At 34.7% G+C, this 22782-nt stretch overlaps 1 protein-coding gene across 2 annotated transcripts; it reads left to right on the top strand.

Moving 5' to 3' along the window:
* The first annotated feature begins 1040 nt into the window (after nucleotides 1-1040).
* On the top strand, nucleotides 1041-22619 carry LOC108194076 (WD40 repeat-containing protein HOS15). Of its 2 annotated transcripts, none has more exons than XM_064088978.1 (14): nucleotides 1041-1493; nucleotides 3082-3227; nucleotides 4172-4472; nucleotides 9167-9267; nucleotides 9349-9395; nucleotides 13240-13387; nucleotides 13686-13749; nucleotides 16001-16159; nucleotides 16256-16374; nucleotides 16852-16926; nucleotides 17065-17118; nucleotides 17219-17292; nucleotides 19039-19113; nucleotides 22118-22619. In XM_064088978.1, the coding sequence occupies exons 1-14, from the start codon at nucleotides 1430-1432 to the stop codon at nucleotides 22335-22337; spliced, it is 1647 nt and encodes a 548-aa protein (XP_063945048.1). In that variant the 5' UTR covers nucleotides 1041-1429; the 3' UTR covers nucleotides 22338-22619. The 2 variants fall into 2 exon arrangements, with proteins under 2 accessions (XP_063945048.1, XP_063945049.1); XM_064088979.1 differs by lacking the exon at nucleotides 1041-1493 and adding an exon at nucleotides 2478-2615.
* Nucleotides 22620-22782: the final 163 nt, after the last annotated feature.

Here is a 22782-nt window from a genome sequence, read left to right as displayed (position 1 = left end):
GTTGTAGGTCTGATGTCGAATATGTGGTGGTGTACATAGTTGTAGGTCTGATGTCGAATATGCGGTGATGTACGTAGTTGTAGATGAAGGTATCCGTGTACTCCTATGTCTCTTAGTTTTTTTTATCCCAGGAGATGAGAGATTTTTTATATCGGGGACGAGGGTTTGACACACATTCTAAAATTCATATTAAATATAATTTGATAAATTATTTCAAATTTTTTTCTTTTGAATAAAAATTTAAAATTTAATTATTTATAAAAAAAGTTTTAAAAGTATTAAATTATTTGGTTTCAAAAAAAATATTAAATTATGAAAATGTATCTCATATGCACTTTAAAATGGGTGTTAACCAATGCAGAAAAATGGACTATTAATAAGATGGAGATAGAGTATATGATAAACATTTTAAGATAATCAAAAGAAGAATTATATGAAGGATATTGTTTTGTATATAGCAGTATACTCATTCTGAAAATGTGTATCATTCTTTCTAAAAAGCAACAAAAATAATTTATATATGTATTTTTGGAATTTTAAATGCGTATTAAAATGATATTTTGGGCCATTTACGCAAAAAGCAATACTCTAATTAATAATTGGTAAAAATTGGTAATTTTGAAGCTCACACATGTCAGAAACAAAGAATGAGACATTTTCAACCGAACAAATGAGAAAGAGAACATTAGGAATCGAACCCAATCGATTGAAATGTCGATCTTAGATTAATCAAAAATCAGGGAGTAATGGGGATGGAAATCATATGTATTTTTAATATTAAAATATTATTTAATATTTAGGTATTATTATACTGGTTATTTATTAATATATATATTTTTACCATATCACAAATTTTATAATCGCTCATATTCAAGATGATATAATATTTTAATTTTAAAAAATTATTATATATATTTCAATTAAGAATTTTTTTAAAAATCAATCGGATTTTAAAAATCGAATCGGCGGACCACATTAGCATAAATCATATCCACATGGCTTCAGTCTTAATAGCATTTTTAGGACAGCAGTCTGGGCTTGCTGCGTTTAAAAGTACAAAAGTCTGGGCAGCTGGCTGCTGCTTTGGGAATTGGGATTCTGTTTTCTAATTAGGCAGTTTTGCTGAACAATACATTTACATCAACATGATCAGAGCACGCCTTGCGCCCTGGGAGGCTGGGCACGCTCGCGCCCTGGGAGGCTAAGACGCTCGCGCCCTGGGCTGGGGGGCTCGCAACTACTAAGCCGCCTAAATGCGCCAGGTGACTCGGGTGGGTTCGCTGCACCACTTTCCGGCCACCCCCGCAATGCGCGCGCTTGTCTGCGTGGTTGCGCGTGTATATAAAACAGTCAGGGTTTCTATCAGCAACATTTATGTTTCATATTCGCTGAATACAAAACAGGCAATTCTGGTGCGAAGCAGAAAGACATGGTGCCACCGATCACTCCTCTTGAATTGAATCTCCTCATCTTCCGTTACTTTCAAGATTCAGGTCCATTTCCTCACACACACACACACACACACACACACACACACACACACACACACACACACTTTTCTCATGTTTTCCCCATTTTCATAGGGTTTTCTATCAACTCTGTCTAACTTTTAGCTGTGCTTCTGTATCTGATATATAGAATTCAATCTATGTTTTTCTTTCAGCAAGTCTCTCTCTCTCTCTCTCGCCCCCCCCCCTCTCTCTCCCTTTCCCCCCTTCTCTCTCTCTCCCCCTCCCTCTCCCTCTCTCCCCCCTCCCCCTCCCGCCCGGGTGTGTGTGTGTGTGTGTGTGTGTTTGTTAGGTGAACACCACAACAGTTCTGTGTGAATGCAATGCGATGCTACTTGTTAATCAGTGGAGATGCTATCGCCCGGGGTTTTAAAGTTGTTTGTAGAATTAAGTTAATCTTGGTCCATTAATTAAGTGAAATTTAGACATGTAATTACATAAATTTGTTCACCTGCGTTACTCCTTGTTGACCCTAATGCTCCGTTTGGTTGGAGAGAATTGATTGGGATGGATTGGAAATTTGTGAACAGAAAAGGGAAAATGAAGGATGTAAGAAATGAGTTGTTCAACTTTTGATAATGAAGATTGCATGGAAAATGAGTTGGAAGGAAAATGGAGCAATCCTTCTCAAATTGGCGGGTTTGAGCTCTACCCAGATTGTGGATAATTAAAATTACAAGTGTTTACCTATAATTTGGTACAAATTTCATGTGCCCCAACCAAACACAACATAGATATCTAATCCTGTTCAGATATTTGGAATGGAAGTCAGTAAATTCTAATTGGTGTTTCTATGTAGGTCAGGATTCAATTTTCTTGTACCATTCATATTTTGGGTTATTTGTAAAGAATATATGTTATCAGCCAGTATGATTAGGCTGTTAGGTACTGTTGGGCCCCTATTCTAAAAATTGTTCTAGGCAGCTGATTAATTGGTGCTGATGCAGTAGCCAGAGGCGAAATGCCTAAATTTTGTGATGAGTGGGGAATCATTTATTTCTCTATTTGGCGGGAAATCGGCTAAAATCGAGAAGAAAAAGTGAAAGAGAAGGATACTAAAGCAGAAGGAAAGTGACCTTGACTTTGTTGCTTTGACTGAAATTAATAGTGAGAAAACCTTACGCTGCTTTGTGAATTGTGACATAGCATTTTAATGATACTTTTTAAGTGTAAAAGTTCCAAAAGTATCTGCGAGTTGTCTTAGTGCTTTTCTTTTAGCGTTGGTTATTTCTTGGTTCACTTAAATTTACTAGTATAAATTCCGCAAGATACTTGTAGACTTCTAGTTGTAATTCATGTACATACAATCACATTAAATTTAACTGTCTGAATCTCACACTTATTATGTGGAATTGTGGATCTCTTAAAATTGTATTTTTTTCTTTTGCAAGCAACGGGCTTACCTTGAATTTAGAGTTTTAGTCCATGCTGATGGCTGATGCTGCATATTTGGCATTTATCTGTGGTTTTAGATCCAATGAAGCTTGCAGAGGGAACTAATGCTGACTTTGCCTGCCTTCTCTTGTATCTTATATTATATATTTTATATGCTTGCTTTCGTACTCTATTGCAGGTTTCACACATTCAGCTTTTACTTTAGGATGCGAGGCAGGTCTCTCTGATTGCCCAATTGATGGCAATATGGTTCCACCTGGAGCACTTGTTAAATGTATTACGAAAGGACTTCAATACCTAGAGATGGAAGCAAACTTGAGTAAGGTTAGTGAGCTACTCTTTTCTATCTTTAACTGTTTGAATATATTTTTGTATTACTGGCACATTAATGCCATTATTCCAGAAATTTGCCTAGGGCACCCAGGAAGGGGAAAAATGCCTTAATTTTCACAAAATCTGATGGTTTGGTGTTTTTCCGAAACCATTGTGGAAAATCAACAAAAACTGGAAAAAAATCCTAGAAACAGGAGAAAATCGGCAAACTGCTATGGAATTGATATAATTATGTTAATGTATAGTGATTAACGGGAGCAAGTATGTAGTATAAAATGCAAAAATAGAAATAATTATGATAATGATAAAAAAAAATAGAGTTGCGGATGATTAATCTCAGATAGAGAGCAGTAGCTTCTGCAGCACTGTGAAAGGTAAAGGTGGCATTGAGTCCTCGGCGATGGTGATTGACGTATGTCTTTGCAGGAGTGAATGAATGTATCACAATATCAGTTTTTTTCCTTCTATATTTTATTTTGTTAGTAATTAGTGCTGCCCAGCTAAGTACGTGCTCATCTGTCAATCTGTTTTTTTATGTGTTTTTTGTGTGCTTCCATTTTTCATTTTATATTCACGAGCCAATGCCCCTTCTATGTTAAAATAGGAAACTATTTATTCTGAAAATAAATAGAACTGAAGAAAAATATGTGTTTTTGACTCTGATATGTAATTTAACTGATTTGAAGTTTGATAAACATTTGCACATTTATACCATGTCCTTCAGTTGTGTCAAGTCATGACTTCAATTAATAAGCAGTTAATTATTATTATAAGAATAATGTTAAAATACATCTGATAGATGCCTGATTTTGATCTTAGATTGTCCCATTAGTCGCTAGAAGCTACCTTCACCGCCCGTGCTTTGCCTAGCGGTTTATTATTCAAGCTTGATTAATGCTTTTAATGCTGATCGCTGCTTCTTATAAACTTGGCAGAGGAAGGCTGATCTTGATGAAGATTTCTCATTTATTCGACCTTTGGATCTCATTACAAAGAATGTTAATGAGTTGAGGCAAATGATAACGGAGAGAAGGAAAAATCGGCAAAAGCATGTGGTCAAGGTGATTAATAGGAAAGATGGATCTAGATCTAGGGGAGTAAGTGAGAAAGGAAAGCTAGCTAATGAGAAAGAACATGAGAAGTACAAGCATCTTGGGCAAAGCTCTGGTAATGCATTTGTCAAAGACACAGAAATGGTGTCTGCTGAAGAAGACAAACAACTTGAGATCTTTGGAGGTAAACTTATTTTGCCGAACTTGTTTGCTTTGGAGAAATATTCAGCTCCTCTTCTAATTCATAATCTTGGAATGCTAGATAATGAAAATAATAAGATTGTTATATATGAATTTGTATGTGTGCTTGCTTTGAGCACTCTGTATGTATTTGGTTGATGACATACTTGTGTTTGGACTTGTGGGCTGTATACAGGATTTCATAAACTAGTTTATTAGGAGTCTGTTTTTTCCAACATTTCGACCAGTTGCTGTTAATATTCAGTCCTTTACGTTACAACTTTATATACTGCCCCAGCAAAATTTTCAGTGTCTGTATAAATCACTTTTATTCTTACTGATATTATTTATTCTTATCTTTAGAGTAGAAATGAATGCCTACATGACAGACTATGCATGGATTGAATTTAAAGTTGGTCTAAGTACCATTATCTATAGGAGAGTTAGAATACCTGGATCGAATCAAAGTTCATGCCGCCCTTTGGCATCTACTATTTTTTCGACCATAACCCTCAGAACTTCTGCTCTGAGGGACAATAAGTGTATATGACTACATGCTAGCATAAAATTTCAGACTTAGGTTAGTGTATCCCATGCTTTATTTATACCTAGGTACCTGATTAATGGCCTTAGAGAACAGAGTCACAGTCTCACATACTGTAATATTATTTATTAATTCTTGTTCTATTTGTGAGGTGCATGATAATCCCTTTACATCTAATGCAAGAGTGCATGAATCATGATGCTAAAGTGCACTCGTTTTGGTTTGGAATCCTGGTTTTCCCAGTCACTTTTTTTTTGTTATTTATTGGTTAGGGGCGGGCTGTAGCTCTTGGACCTTGACAGCCTGGAATCGAATAGAAATAGATCTTTTGAGGGACATGACTGTATATTTGCAGAAGCAAATTATTTTTTTAGCTGATGTGTGAAAATTATTTTGATGCGGAGCATTGTTATCACGAAGACGACTAGTCGACCCGAAGGTACTTGGGCACCAAGTTCGTCGAAGCTCGACTTGGCGCCGGCCTGGATAACCATGCTTATGGTGTACCATCACCCGGTCCAATCAATGGCAATACGCAAGGAGTTGGAGATGAACATGATATAATATTTGCTTGTTTTCATTATAACTTATGGTTGATGTTTGCTATTTGGATGCTATTATGTAGTAATTATACTTCATTCGAAATTATTGTTCTATTACCCTTGATTAAAATTATAAATTGATGTATTAAGTTATATTTATATTAAATCTAGTAAATGATAGATTTAGAGATAGAATAGATGGAGAGAAATGAGAGATAACCTATGAGAGAAGAAATTAGAGAGATAGATAGAAGAGGGAGGTAGAGTTAAGAGAGAAAGAGGAGAGAGTGGAAAATCATCCATTTATATACATTAGACAATAATAAAGGTGCAACTGGTGGTTCTTTTTATAGTAGAACCTTGATTCAACTAATTTCTTAGAAAGGACTACAATACCCCTTATATTAAACTGTACTATTACTTATGCTAGCAGGCATCGCCTGATAACCCTTCCCCCTTAATTTCCAGCATGCCCTCATGGTGGTTCAGGTTGAGGTGTCTTGTAATCAACAAAGAAACTCCAGCTTCCACCTAATGGAGAATAGTTGGGAGCCCTCGACACGTTTAATTCCCTCTGATAGGGGGTAATCCATCTAGGGTGTGAAAGATGTCCTTGTAATCTGTCAATGGCTTCTTCATCTGTTGAGAATATCAGTGTGTAAGGTAAGATCAACTTGTATAGTGTGTAGGCTACCATCGTCTTGGGGCACCTGAGTAAATAGATAAAGCCATGGGCCTATTTTTGACAGCTCCTGATGAATGTTACCGCACCCATTTGTTGAATAGTTGGTTTTAAGGGTTAGGAATTACCCTGCAATGTGACATGTTCCCCTTGATATGTAAACTGGATTTTCTGCCTTTTGAAATAAATGTCACAGGTTTAAGACTGACCAGCCAGTCAACCTCTAAAGCTAGATTAAACGCCCCATGGGTAAGGTCCTAACATTTGTCTGAAACCACTTGTCCCCAACCTTCAGGTAAACTTAGAGGAGCACTCATATTGGCTAGTAAGGTGGTTCCTGTTTGCCCCTAAGACTTTCATAGACAAGGTTTTCACCAGCTCACACTTTAGATTGAATACTTTACTTCCATCTAGGAAGCTATGTGTACTTCCACCATCTACCAAGATTGAAAACACATTCCTTCCTCTTCTTCCAGTAAAAGTAATGGTTTTGCTGCAAGCTGCATCTTCAATTGCGTGCATAGAGACTTCCATATCTTCTGGACAGATGCTGGTTCCACCGTCCCCTGCATACTCCTTAATTTCTTTTTTTGGTCTTTCTGGAATGATTTTCTGCTTTGGTGATCTGCAGTTTCTCCTTGACCCTGTCACGTGCTGCACTTACTAGTTCCTTTTTACTTCCTCCTGACAGTTCTTCTTCTTCATCTTACCCTGGTATTGAGAGTCTTTACAGGACCTAGTCTGTAGCATCCCACATCGATAACTAATGTATACCAATTTGCTATCACTTTTGGGCCGACCTGTGGTGGGTTGTTGGGTCCGGTATGCATCTAGTTGTGGGCTTGGGATGTTATATAGTCTATGTGAAAGCTAGGACCTAATGTTGTTGGAACCAACAAATGAAGTGTGGTCCTAATAGCTTTCTGCAAGCCACCAGTGAAGCGTTCGATGAAGTAAGCCTCATTTAGAAGTGGTATTAGTTGTTTCCCCATCTGGAGCATATAGCCTTCAAATTGATAATAGTTTGCCCCCACGGTACCTTCTTGCTGGAGGTTCTTAAATTTTTCATAAACCTGGTCCTGTTCCAAAGCTTCAAATCTTCAAGAGAATTGTAAGGTGAATCACTTCAGTTCAGTTGAGGGTGACGGATAGAATAAGCATATTTTTGCCATTCCCTCAAAGTAGAGTCCATCCTGGCTTTCTTTTCCTCCCAACTAAAAGATCCCAAAATACTCTTCACAATTCTCCACCCATTCATACACTCCTATGCCTTCAAATCTAGGGAAGGTGAGCCTCACTGCCTCAGATGATGGAAATACTCGTTGGGTTTCATCTGCGGTTTCTCTAGTTTCCCGGCTTTTTCAAACTGGTGTTGGCCATAAGGATTCTTAAAGGGCTCCTCGAGGTCATCATCATCTATAGTCTCTTTGGCTGCCGCAGCTTATAAACAGCCAGTTTCATTGCTTCTTCAAGTTTGTGTAGTTTGTGCTGATACTTTCTCTGTGCTGTAGAAACTGTTGTTGAACCTTCTGTAGGAGTTCATTGTCGGCCTTCCCATCTTGCTACTGTCTATAGAGTTCCATGTCCATGACTTAAACACCATACTAGTATCTTCCACCTAATTAAAAGCACAGAACACAATCTAATCAACAGAAATTCACTTGAAATGAACAGAGCTAAGCACAGTAGCACACATACTACAGATCAGGGTAGATAAGAGCGCAGCGAGTTCTCCGGACTTAACTCGGACGTATCTCTGTGATTCCAGTTGGGATTTGGACGTTGGATACATCGTTTGGCTCGTTAGTACAGTATAGATGAAGTGGTTGATCGAAATTGAGCTCTAATACCAATATGTCATGTCTTCTATGTGTTTCAAAGGTCTCTCTTTGGTATTTTTTGGTTTACACGACAACTAAATGGTAGACTTAGAGATACAAGAGATAGAGAAAAGATAGAGAAGAGAGGCAGAGAAGAAATTAGAGAGACAGAAGAGGGAGGTAGAGTTGGAGAGAGAGTGTGGAGAAACACGATTTTCATATATTAGATAATTAGATAATAATATAAAGGCACAACTGGTGGTTCTATTTATAGCACAACCTTGATCTAACTAACTTCTGAGAAAGGACTACAATACTCTTTATATTTCTAATCTACACTATTGTACCCGAATATAGGTATAATTCGTAGTTTTGTTATCCCTAATAATACCGGTTGGATCTTCCTGTTATTATATTAAAGAATATTTCATATATAATAATTAAGATACCATTAATGGTTTCAAAAAATATAAACAACTATATAGGATTCATATATCATTAATCACATATTATTCAGTTTGATTTAATTCTAAATAATGGCTATGCACGGGTTTTAAGCTAGTATTGTAGTAAGACTTATGCTACCAAGCCTGACAACAAACTACTCATGTAATAATTTAATGTCCCTATGTATAAAAACATATATAAATATACTTTTATATTTATGCTAAATGTTTTTCTATTAATTGTTAAACTGTTTAAGAATTCTCTAATTCAGGGCGATGATCCCTTGTTGGTGAAAGTCGACCATGAGTTTTGTACAATGCAAGAACCATGGCCGTGCACGGATTTTAAGCTAGTATTGTACTAAGACTTTTATAAGATTACTCAAGTCCATACAGGCTTGGACTTTAGGGTATAATATTATATAGTTATGCAAAATGATTCTCGCAATCAAAGAATATAATAGGCAAATGGGATTGTGGTTGCTGAAGTGGCTGGTAAGGTGAGAAGGTGATAACTGATAACTAATAGTATACATTGTATACCTTCAGTTTAAAAAGTCAGATACCTCATGTACTTCTCTTTTACACGTATAATGCTCTTTAGTCTTTACATATGCAATTCAGTGATTAATGTTTGAAATTGTCATATATTTATTAATATTAGGGTCTCGGCCAATGCATATCGCAACCACCCCAACCCCAAAGCATTATGCATATGGAGTTCTTGGTGTAGATGTTACAATTCTGGAGGGACATGCTAGTGAGGTATGTACATATTTTATCTTCTATGTCATCGTCGTTATATATAACTTTGAAGTAAAACCAACATTGGTAATTACATTATAGGTCTGCGCTTGTGCTTGGAGTCCGGACGGATCACTTCTAGCATCTGGGTGGGTTATTTTACCTCAAGTTAGTTTTCTTGATGGCAAAATTAGTCTGTTATTTTATTATGATACCGAAGAAGTCTCCCTGTTTGGTATCTTACAGTTCCTAATATGATCATTAATGCTTGGGCTACCAGTTGTAATGATGTGCAAATTATCAGTACTGCATTCTCAACTTTTAGAATTGTTACAGCAATGTTTAGTCTTTAGACACCTTTTATATTGATTGCTCGAAATTGTTTGCTACTATGGCACCTTCACTCTAATGTGTCTGGACAATTATTTCCCTTGCATCCCCCTTTCTTGTTTTTAGCAGCATCCTATGGCTCCGTTTCATTCGCACCTTTTTTTCATCAGGGGGTGTGCTTCTCATTTGTAATTGTTTCCTTTTGCATTCCCCCATTACCTGTTAAGACATTCAATACCTGTATCTACTTGATATAACAACATACTTGAGGTCATGGGTCCCTACATTATGGGTCATGCTTGGATTACTGATTTTTTTATGAGCATAATCTTACTCATTATTGCTTGTTATGTAAATATATTTTTCAGTTCGATAAATTTGTATTTTTTTTATGAAATTCGTAAAATATCTGCACTTGACATTCATTATCATCATCTTATTCTTGCCTAAATGTTAATACATTGCATGATGGAAGTCACCATGGTTCTCTGTATTTATTCCAAGAATCCTTGTAGGATTTAAGGACAAGCTTGGGATAACCAGCACAAAATAAATTCTTATAACTAATTTGAGCACTTGTGTGGAGCATGTAAGATATTTATTCCAAATTTGGATGAATTTGATTGCGCGACTATGATTATTTTACAATAAAACTGCAGCTCAGCTGTTGTGTTGTGAACGAAATAGAAGAACTCCATTTAGTCGTGTTATAAATATGTAAGGGAGAAGGATCATATTTTTTTTTGATTTTTTGCTGAATGTCAACAGCATATATTTAAATACTCACTCATACATACATGCATCTTTTCCTTTTAAGGGTTTAAGGCTTGATCCCTTGATGCCCCCAACCGTTAAACAACCCCAGAAGCAAATATAATCCAGGGATCTGCAACTTAAGTTGTCACGTCTTACAATGAACACTTATTTTGAAGAAATATCAACAGATTTCATGTCTTTGAGATTTACTGATATAAACTTGGTGCAAATTCACCCCAGGTTTAATCAATAAATCAACACTCTTGTGTCCAACAAAAGTAAGAAGTATCAACTAAATGATCATCAATGATACATCAAGAGCATAAAAATTCATCATCAAAACCTAGCTCGTACAAGATTTAAATTCGAGTAAATATTCTTCTAATTATTAGATCAATGGTTTTTCTATTCATTAAATCATGGGTTTGGGGATTCTGACCACCTAAATTGGTTTGTCTTACTTTCAATAGATAAGAAGTATCGTCAAATCATTAGTTATAACTGTAAGATTCGCATTCTACCGAACTGAACCAAGAGCGCTTTTTTATCAGAAAAGATAAGAACGTAAAGACACTTTTTTAACCCCAATTTAAGAACGATTATATATTACTATAATTGGAATTGATCTTAATTAATCCCTCGTTATTGCTCAATAAAGAAGTAATAGGTAGGGATAACAAAATTTGAACCTGTGACATTTTGTACCCAAAACAAATGCGCTACCAAGCTGCACAACATTTCTACAATTGGTGTACAGTACCATTGTATAGAATTCCTATCTTGTTTTCCACATCGTTATTTCGTCCATTGATCTATATAATTTATATGGGCATTTCATCTTCTTCGTCTCATTTAACATAGAACAATAGTAGTAAAAGAAAAGTCTTGTATACATATAAGATCCGGGACGGTATCTGTCGTAAAAATAAATGAGCTAGTTTTCAGAAATGTTCGGTACGAATGGATGTTTTTTTATGTTTCAAGAAAAAGTTTATTTACCAGATAGTTGTATATTTCAATTTGAATTAGGGTTCCCGTGTACAAGGTTCTTAAATGCATATGCATATGATCATATATGTATTACCATTTTAGATATACTGAAGTTTGTAATGGTTTATGACCAGTCAAACTTCAGTATATCTTTATTCTTACCCAAAACAGCTTCTATTGGTAAAATTTTGCAGCATTTCAATTATAATTAACTTCTCAACTAATGTATTTTGAGTATTCCAAAAATCTTTAAATTCCTTATCATTAGATTTTGGTTCTTACTGGAATGAGGGAGTGGGAGTGGCAGGCAAGAATTGTTTTTCAAATCAATAGAAATAATCATGTGTATATGTTAAGCCCATGTATATCTATGTGGATAGCAACTTTTGGTTCGGAAAAATGGCAGTGAATTCGACAACGAAAGGAATGAAATTGTATCTTTCTGGACCATGTAATTTGGATGACCAGTTTGTTTGCAAGTAGTACATGTTTTCTCTTGCCATATAAAGACAAGACTTATTCTCTGCCACATTTTGTCATTTTCTGCCACAACATTGTATATCTCTTAAGCCACGTTCTTCTATTTTCTTTATTTAATAATTTATCCACCACCTCTTCATCTGATATTTTCATTGTATATGTATTTGATGTCTTAGTATCTAACTGAAAACAATATTATTAGTATTTCTGTTTTACAGCACCGACCAGTGGTCATATTTTCTTTATTTAATAATTTATCCACCACCTCTTCATCTGATATTTTCATTGTATATGTATTTGATGTCTTAGTATCTAACTGAAAACAATATTATTAGTATTTCTGTTTTACAGCACCGACCAGTGGTCATATATCCACATCAGGGTCATGTTCAAGAGAGAACCATTAGAGAGAGAACCATAGAACCCTTACCTTATAAGGCAGGGTTTTGCAGCAGAACTTAAGTATTAGTTAGGGTTCTGCAGCAGAACTTCACATGCAAAAAATGTCAATATCTATGTATTATATTTTAAAATTATTTTTGAACACACACAACGATGAAAAAATATGAAAAATACATGTATTTAGATTTATATTCTAAAAATCTATTTAAAATTTAGGGTTCTGCAGTAGAACCTTAGTGGTTCTATGGTTCTATTTTAAGGACTGGTTCTCTCTTGAGCATGACCCTTCCAGATTATTGTATTTGAAGTTATTCATATTCTTCAACCACTATTCTCTCCCATTGTCTTATACATAACATGCATTTGCATGGCCCAACATCTTAATGATCATAAAATCATCATTATGAAGCCCATGCTTGACACTTCTCATAATTTTTCCTATTTAATAATCCCATTTAATCTTTGATAAATAGATACACTTGCTATTTAAAAATTAAGTAGTTTGATTTTCTGTCTTTCGGGAGGTTGAATGCTGCATTTGGCAAAACTTTATTTTTTGAAATTCAATACCAACAATTAAATTTATCACACTTAAAGTTTAACATGAAAATTTAAGGCTCCAATTCTACTTGTATTCAAGATATTACAAGTCTAGCTTTTATAAATATCTTATAGATATTGTTAATGCAAATCACATCAATTATATGTTATTGATCTGGAATTGGGATATCACACTTGAAATCTTGTTAGCAAGACGAGTGGGTATCCATTGGGCGACAATGCTGCATTGTTGACTATTGACTGTTGTAAATAACCACCTATCACCTGGACTTTGTGTGTCTGTTGGAATGCTTATGCTGTCTTTGTTCCTCAAAAGATGATACTAGGATTGCGCAATTCACATTACTAAGCTTTATGGTTACAGTACTGAAGTGCTTTTACTTGATTCAAGATCTAACAAGTGCCAGCATTATGTTAATATATCCAATATATTAAAAGCACCTTCATTTGTTTTTTTTACATCTATTTATCTAGGTCTGTGGATTCAACAGCTCGGATTTGGAAGATGGCAGAGAGGATCAATGGAGGCAAGTCTGGGGATGGCAATCCAAATGTGTTTGTGCTCGAGCATGCTCAGGGTAGACGTAATAAAAACAAAATTGTTACATCAGTTGATTGGAATGTGAGTATCAATATAATGATTTGGATGATTACCTTAATGTTGATTATATGACTACACATTATTTTGAAGTTAGCGGGATATGTAAGTGGCTGAATGCTATTTAGTAAATCTCATAGCCTAGTTCTAGAATATGTTATCCATGTTCTTTTATATTCGTACTTTCAGTTTTCCTAATTTTGGTAGGTTTTCTTTTTTGGTGTGGGCTAGTAGGATTTTTTTTGTTTGTTGTTTGTGATCGTGGGGATTAGTCTATTTCTTTGATGATTGATTGTAATTCTAATTTTGCACCTTATTTCAGGGTGACGGGTCACTACTAGCAACAGCTTCTTACGATGGAGATGCTAGAATCTGGACTTTAGATGGTAAGTTATAATATATGATTTTGGAAGTGTGTACTCTTGTCCGATTAAAATTTGTCCACATAACACAATTTGAGACAATAGCAGTAAAGAAATTCATTGTCCTGATATTTTTCTTTTAATTATTATCCTATGAAATATGAATAACTCTATTACTGATTGTCTAAGATCTTACATCCATTTTTGTAGCTTAAATTAAAGCTATAATTTTATGCAGTGTTGTGCAATATATTAATGGTCACTTTTAAGTGGTCTACTAGCTTCTAGCACCAACTCTTCTAGCCACAGATAGCATTGGGTAGTTTAACTGAAAAACCAATCTAAGCATGATATTTGACATAGTGATTTTTGGATGTCATTTTGCTCAATATAAACCTTCTCCCTTTGAGTAATATGTAAATTAATCGGAATTGTTGGACAGTTGTCAATATCACTAGTTCAATGCCAGGTTGTGTAGTTTATTCTTGTATTCTATAACAAGAGCACGGCTTCATATGATAAGCGTAAGTAAACCTTTCTGAATCTTGAAATATTCTCATGGTCTTACGATCAATGTTGAGAGAAAAATACTGAAGTAACAAAAACTGCAAGTGCACGGGCGTACGCACGTGGGAAGTGAGGGTCAAATCAAAAAGAACGTGGATTGATTTTTTAATTGTAAATATCAAGTAAAAATGAGTAAACCACCCCTTAAGAAAATAAAAATAAATGATCTGAAGGGCGGATCATATATTATTCTCTACTAACAATTTAAGATAACCATTTGAAATATAGACAACCAATAATTTCGAATCAAATATCATTTAAAAGTCGCAACAATTATTTTGTAAAAATCTTACCACTTCAGTCAATTTTAAAGTATTATGGATCCTAAATATATAAACGCTCAACTCTACTTGGCTCGTATGAAAATAAAAATAAAAATACTCACATAATCGTTATATTGAAAATAAACAACAACAAAACCACATTGCATAAATGCATAAAATTCGCCCCTGAGAAGGGGTCATCATGTTGATATTTGAAAATACATATCAAGAATTTAACACGAGGATGAACTTCTATTGATTATAATTCTTAAGTACAAAAAAGCAAACCAAAAAGCAGAGAGAAATACAAGAAATGTGTTTTTGCTAAGAGCCTAGCAGGTCTATTCATACTAAAATGATTTCAAAGGAAATTAATTACATATATATTTTATTCTATTTACAATTATCTTTGTGACTTATCTCTGCACAACTCTTCCTCATTAGCTGATTTGTTTCTTGATTTGCTTGATCTTACTGACTCGCCACAATGTGTCACTGTATCTTTACTTATTAATGCAATATTCTCTCTACAATATGAAAATCCTGAAAATCTTCTTAATAACTGCACAAATAAAATAGATGCAAACCAGACATAATAAGGGAAAATAATCACTAATTAATTTATATACTACCCTCATATTATACAATTAAAATAATTTATCAATCAATGATGTCAGGTTGGATTCCTGTGATATGCTAGTATATTGGCCTATTAAATGTTATAGTAAAACTGTCAGTTCCTACAACAAAGAACAATATTATTATGTATAGATGTGTTTGATAATTCTATTTATTTGCAGTTGCAACTTTTTGGTTGTGAGTTAACGCTACTTTCATTATTAACTAGTTTTCTTTTAGACACGCCAAGCTTTTAGTATATTATTGTATGGCTGTATAGGTTGTATGTTGCTAAGAGCATTTCCAATGGTGCTAGCTAAAATTATATAAAACAGCGATTTATGTAAAATTTGCTGAACTACTCCAGTTGAGTTGGCGATAATGATTGGTTATATTTTAAAAATAGCACCAATAAATCCATGAGAGACTATATGTAAAATGGCTCCATTGCTGCTGCTGCTGCTTATGATTAGGATATATTATTTCGATATGGTAATAGATGGTGTGGAATTTCACTACAAGTTCAACATAAGTTCAACATATATAGCCAACATATATAAGTTCAACATATATAGCCAACATGATGGGGTTGACTATAATATTAGCCAAGGGGAGTGTCCCATTGGAGTGCAATTCTTTTGCAAAATCTCCATAATAGTTATTTATAGCATGCCATGTGAATTTTTAGTTAAAGGTTTTCCCTCTTTGGAGATGCTCTAAAGTCTAAATTCACTATTATCTACTTCTATTCTTTTAATTTCATATTGATTGCTGTATGGCAGTATGAGTATCTCTCTGCTTAGGTGTTTGTTGGAATTTCTTGCCAGGTGAACTAAAGAGTACTCTTAGGAAGCACAAAAATGCTGTAATCTCTATAAAGTGGAACAAAACGAGTGATTATATTCTTACGGGAAGCTTGGACAAAACTGCCATAGTGTGGGATGTTGAAACAAATGAGGTGAAACAACAATTCGAATTGCACTCAGGTATTTTATAGAAAATAATATAAGTAGTTATTGTTTTTAATCTAGATTGACTTGTCCTGTTAGGGAAGTGGAGTTTAAAAGCTAATGTTTTTGCAGGTCATGTGCTTGACATTGATTGGCGCAACAATGTATCCTTCGCAGCCTCGACTAATAAACTGATTCATGTTTGCAAGATTGGAATGAACTATCCTGTTAAAACTTTCTATGGTCATCAGGTATCTTTGTGTCAAACATTTGTGCCTTGTATCATGCTATGCCAGGTCCTAAAAAATTCTATGTTGTCATTAAATAAAATTTTGAATTTTGTTGTGTTATCTTGGACCTATAAGCAGTTTACCTTTTACATGATTCTTCAATAAATTATATATTTTGCTAATTAAGAAATTTGTATCTTCTTTTAAAGGTTGGCCCAAAATTCAGAAATAGAGTGTTTTTGGCAGTAAAGTTATACTCTTTTATCAACATTAAGACCCACAAGAATCACATTAAGTAGTAGTAGCTCTAGGTGTTATAAATCGCTTTTACACAAGGTCCTCAAATTCTCCAATTTTAAATTGTGTAACATGTAATAATTTTAGGAATTCTATTCCGTGACAATTCTTATATGACAAACACCACTTTTCCAGTTTCCATCTTAGCAAAGCGCATAATACAGCCAAGGAACTTATTTTTTCGACTACTTTAAATTTCAGAGTGAAGTTAATAGCATCAAATGGGATCCGACAGGCTCGCTGCTAGCGTCTAGCTCCGATGACTACACCTTAAAGGTCACCTACTCACAAAATTCTTCCATTCCTGTTTGCATTTGTAATGTGCTAATTATAATGCATGTAATTTTGGATACCTGGATACACAGATTTGGTTCATATTACTCAAAATATACCTCGTTTTATGTTTCTTTACAGATATGGAGTTTGAAACAGGATAACTACATTCATGATTTTACGGAACATAGAAAGGTACATAAAGTATTCAATTTTTCCATGGGCTTCCTGTAATTTTACATGTATGGTAATTTAGCAACTTGGCTTAACCAGTGATTGAGTTCTACTTCTTCAGGGGGTTTCGACCAGCAGATGGAGTCCAACTGGACAAGGCACAGACAATCCAAACAAGCAAGTTTTATTGGCAAGGTATGCTCTTATTAATACCAACTTGCAAGCAAAAAGTGTAAACTCTGTAAAGCTGAATAGCAAAGTGGTTTCCGTACTGACGCCGTGGCATCACTTCAATATAATAATAAAACTACTGTAAATTTTCTTTAGTTGACTACAATTGTTTTGTTGCAGTTAGCCCACTTAATTGCCCACTTAGTTTATATAGAAAGTGTTGTGGTGGACCTGCTATATGTGAATTTTATATAATTTATTATGATTCATTTGCATAAGAACTTACCTCTAGGATTTCCCGACTGCAGAAGTGTAGTATATGCATGGATTGAACCCATAACAAGAGAGAATGATTTCAATTATTAATCCAAGTTTCTAAAAAGATTACATCTCCCTGGGAGTAAATATCTAGAACTTAAAAAATAAGCAACTACAATCCTTAAAGAATGGAAACATATTTTCTTCTTATTCTCTATTTTATCTAGAATATTCCTAATACTCTCTCTATATATAAATTTATAATAAATTACAATTTATCTATCGGTCTTTCTAATGTGTGCCCAAGGGCACATATTAAACACAAAATTCTATAAAAATGGCTTGTTTTGATTGGTGGAGTTGATGTGAATGCAGGGGGGCCATTATCATTTATTGTTCATCCACCAATCAAAATGAGTTATTTTTATTGGAGTTAGGGCTATTGTGTGCCCTTGGGCACACCATAGAAAATCCCTTTATCTATTACTAACTAATAATTTAGAATAAATTCAAATTAATATTTTGATTCTTGATCCCCATCACTGAGGTTTTGGTTGAAATTTATCCAGTAAAATCTATGGATGAAAATGAGGATTTCGATATCTATATGTGTGTGTGTGTATGAAACATCTCCAACAGAGCTGACACTGGAACGGTGAACGTATTTACAGTACAAACCTATTTCCTCTGCGTGATTAAGAATGTTGGTACTTCTATAGAGCAGCAAGATAGTGCTGCAACGGAGAAGGAAAAAGGAAAAAGAAGAAATTCGTAGGCAATATATTTATGCAAGGATTATCATTCCAGGACTATATTCCTGTGGACAATAATCTAGAAGATAGTAGTCCAATTAATATTTCAAGCTGTGTTTGTTTAAGAACAGATGTGTGACAAGTGTTTGATAGAAGTATCCTTCATTTCATTTTCTATTGTTTTTAAGACAAGTGGGATTGTTAAATAGGTATCCTACGCCTACTCATGCACACATGTCCAGACTTAAACCCTCAGTCTCCCCCGAGGGAAAGTGCATGTCACCAAAGCACTTCCCCTTTGCTTCCAAACTTTGCATTTATTAGGACAGTAAAAGTGATATATATTATATCATATCAAGTTATAAAAACAAGATATGATGAATTATCATGTAGATAGGATTATAAGAACATATTTGTCAAAAAATAAAATCCATATCTAAACCTGGTAGGAGGTTTTATTCATTTCTCACTCCAGTCATCTTTTTACAACCACCCAATCCGCAGGACTAGTAATACTTTCAACGTTTTGATGAAACAAACATATAATACTTTCTTAAGGGGATAAGCAAGCCCAAGCTCAATCTCCATAAACAAGCATGATGTTGATAGTGGTGAGGGCGTTGTTGATCATAAACAGTTTTAAAATTCATGGAGGCAATCTTATGACAAATTAATAGCATCTTAGCATTCTCTCCTTTTTGCCTTGGCTTGCTTCTCTCATCAATTCTTTTTTTTTTTTTTGCTTTTGCCCTCTTCTCAGTGCATCATTTGACTCGACAGTGAAGTTGTGGGATGTTGAGCAGGGCAAACTTCTCTCCAACTTTACTGGCCACAGGTACAGTCTTTATCATGTGCCCTTTGAATGATTATTTTGGTCCACATCTATGACTCTTTGTATATTTGACATGTCAGGAGTATGTCTGTGCGTAAAATCTGCTTCTGGAAAAATATTTTGAATTTTTTTTTTGAGGAAAAATATTTGGATTCTGGATATACATTAATCTGCTTATTTATTAAAAAACATTACAAAGAATAATAACCATCCATTAGAGCAGTCTTACTTGCATATAAATATGGTATCTTTAGTTTCAATTTCGATGTGTATTACTTTATCTAGATTAGTTTAAACGTCAGCCTGAAAAACCTATGAAATTCCAACAAAGTGATGAAACACCTCCTTTTTTTAAAAATCACAAACATGGCGTTAAATACAATAAATTATATTGCTCTAATAGGTAGTTAAAGGTTTGGTATTCCTCCTTGTCAACTGTAAATTTCTAATGCATTGTTATTCCATTCTCAATTGCTCGTTGAAATGGATGAAAACCAACAGGAGCAAGTCCAATGCATAGATATAATTAGTTGTATAGCTATAATATAGAACTAAGTTTGCAAAATCTTCACTCCAATGCATAACTATGCCTAGACCTATAAATGCATAAATGGATAGTGGACTACAGATAGTTGTAGCCATCCTTGCCACATCATTCAACCAACTAGAATATGGAGGGAAATAAATTCTATTCATTATTAAAAAATGTTAAAATACTAGTTAGATTTGAATGTAGTTACTATTTGGTCCTATTTTAGAACTTTCCATTGGAGCACTAGTTGTATTTAAGACCTAAAACTACTTTTTGGTCTCAAATTATAGCTATGATGCCTATGACTATAGCCATTTTCGCTTTACTATTGGACTTGCTCGAATATCATGAATTGGCTGCATATTGGTGGCCATTATTAGCACCAAGTTCAGAATCGACGAATCAGTGGTTGTAGTTTAAAATTTTCAGAGTGGTGGTCAAGTTTCATATCGAGTTTCAAAAGAGTGGCTCTTGTCTGCAACTCGGTAGCTATAGTTTACATTGAAGTTTAGAAAAGTGGTTATAGTTTATTAATTTAACCAATGTAAATATCACACCCAACCTCTATACTACTGATAGCAACCCTTTTTACCCAAATGAAACCAACATTTCCCAATATTATAACAATTATGCCATTCTTTAGTTCGCAAGTCACATATATTTATTCCGATAAACTTTGCAGAAGGTTACAAACTGCTATTATCTGCTTTTGCTCCTTTATACAAAATATATATCTCAGCTTACAAAAACATGGTTTTACTATGTGACATGTGCCACACATACGACTGGGCCTTCCCTTTGTCTAACTTCTACTTACATACATTACCTTTGTCTGCAACACAAGATAACTATGAGTTAGACAGCTCAGCAAGTAAAGTGACGGACACAAAAACATATTATTCACATATGCAACTCAACACGTGTTTTTTAAATGCATTTTCATCTTATTCTTTATTATTCTTGGGAAATGGATTTTTGTTCAAGAATGAAATCTTATTGGGCCTTTAGTGCACACTGTTCGATTAGACATGGCTGCAGGAGTTGCTTATCACATAACATCCCATGAGAAACCTCCTCTGGCGCCATACCAACAGAGTGGCTCATTTTATACCTTATTCAGTTGTTGCTCGATGTAGGATTTCTGGAAGAATCTTTAAAGAAATTTAAGACAGTGTCATATGGCTTCCTCTCTTGGAATCATATCGTGACTCCTACACTACTTTAAGAATTGTGTTGCTGGTGTCACTACCTGGTCTTGTTTCTGCTAGACTTGACGAATATAGTTTAAGGCTGCTGAATAAGTAGCAGATTAGTATATGTATCCGTGTTGATGTGAGATATACCGCTTCCTACATAAATACTAGAAAGACATCCATTGCCATTGTGATATTAGACATGGAACGAGGCCGGTTCCCCAAGCATTATTATTACCATAGTGCCTACTAATGCCATTTAATTATTAATACCAAATTTGAGTCAACAGTATGATTATAATAGAATTGAGTAGTTCAAACTCGACTTGATAAGTAAGTTCGAACTCGACTAAAACTCGTTATCGAGCTTGAGTTCAAACAATGTTTTAGCTTTTAATAAAAAATTTGAGTCAAGGCGTATAATCTTGACTTGAACTCAACTCATTAAGTTTGAACCCTCAATTTGGCTCGAAGTCTATGACTTCTTTACTTTTAATAAATATTTAGAGCAAGTCCAACACTATGCTAAGAGGTTCCTTAAAAATATTATAAAATAATGTCTTAGTGATTTAGCACAAGATTTAGCACATGAGCTCCAATAGTACTCCCTATATCCATTCCTTATTATTATAATAATATTAAATTCAAACAACTTTGGTGTGGAGGAGAGAGGGAAATGATGTGGAGGAGAGAGGGAAATGAATATTTTAATGATAAAAATAGTTTAGAAGTGGCTAGCATATTCTAAAAATAGGGAAGGGGAGGCTTGTGCTAGTGATTTAGCACAACACTAGCATAGTGTTGGAGTGCAATTTTATCCCATATTCCCTATTTTTGGATTTAAGACTTGATTTAGCACACCTATTGGACTTGCTCTTGTGTTTACGTCGCCATAATGTTGAATTTTAAATTTTTATATTTGTTAAACTATTTTGAAATTCAATTTGAACTATGGCTACCAATTGTAAAACTCAGACCAGAGCCACAGTTTTCATACTCAAAATTAACTGCGACTGATTTGCAAATTTCAAACTACAATCACTGTTATAGAACTCGGTGCAAACTATGGCCACCAAAATCAACTGACTTATGTCAACTAAATTCCAGTAAAAATCCCAAAGGGTTGGCAACTTTTTTATAAGAGGTGAATAGTTTTTCTCTGTATAGTTGTGTTGCCTTCTAATTCTCAAGTTTTGATTAGAATCACTACTTTTTGTCTGAGGACTATATGTTAAATTGCCTGAACTGATGTCTAACTGGTGAATACAAATTGAACTGCTAGGGATGCTGTATACTCGATTGCTTTTAGCCCTGATGGTGAGTACTTGGCTAGTGGATGCAAGGACAAGTCTATTCACATATGGTCAGTGAAAACAGGAAAAATTGTCAAATCGTTTAAGGCTGACGGGAGCATATTTGAGGTCTGCTGGAACAAGGAAGGTGATAAGGTTGCAGCTTGCACTAATAGAAAAACAGTTCTTGTTATGGATTTCAGAATGTAGGGGCAACCTTGTGTACAACTCCAACCTTAAAAGTTCTGTTGTTTGTGGATTTTGCGTGGTGCAGCTCCTTAACTTCTGTTAACAGCAGATTACAACTCTGAAAGCTCTCAGTAGGCCTTTGCATGCAATTAAAACATGTACATGGGTAGATTTTGTAGGCTTCTTCAAAGTTTTTTTTTTAATTGCATTGCTGGGTGTTTTTTTTTTGGTTTATTTGTGGTGTATTGAACTTTGACTTCCGTAAATACCTTTCCATTATTATAGATTTTAAGTTTTTCTTAAGCCAATGTCCTAGGAAGTGATTCGTATTTCTGAACTTCATATATGTTTTAGTGTTTCGCCAATATATATAACAATACAATACTAGCATTTACAAAAGGGTGTTAGTCCCTGGCAGTCGACTGCCGGGGACGGCTTAACCCGCATTCATTTTATGGGCCGTTGG

The sequence above is a fragment of the Daucus carota genome, chromosome 3, assembly GCF_001625215.2.
Source record: "Daucus carota subsp. sativus chromosome 3, DH1 v3.0, whole genome shotgun sequence".
Taxonomy (NCBI): domain Eukaryota; kingdom Viridiplantae; phylum Streptophyta; class Magnoliopsida; order Apiales; family Apiaceae; genus Daucus; species Daucus carota.
The sequence above is the reverse complement of the archived record's forward strand: the minus strand, read 5'-3'. Positions and strand labels throughout refer to the sequence as shown.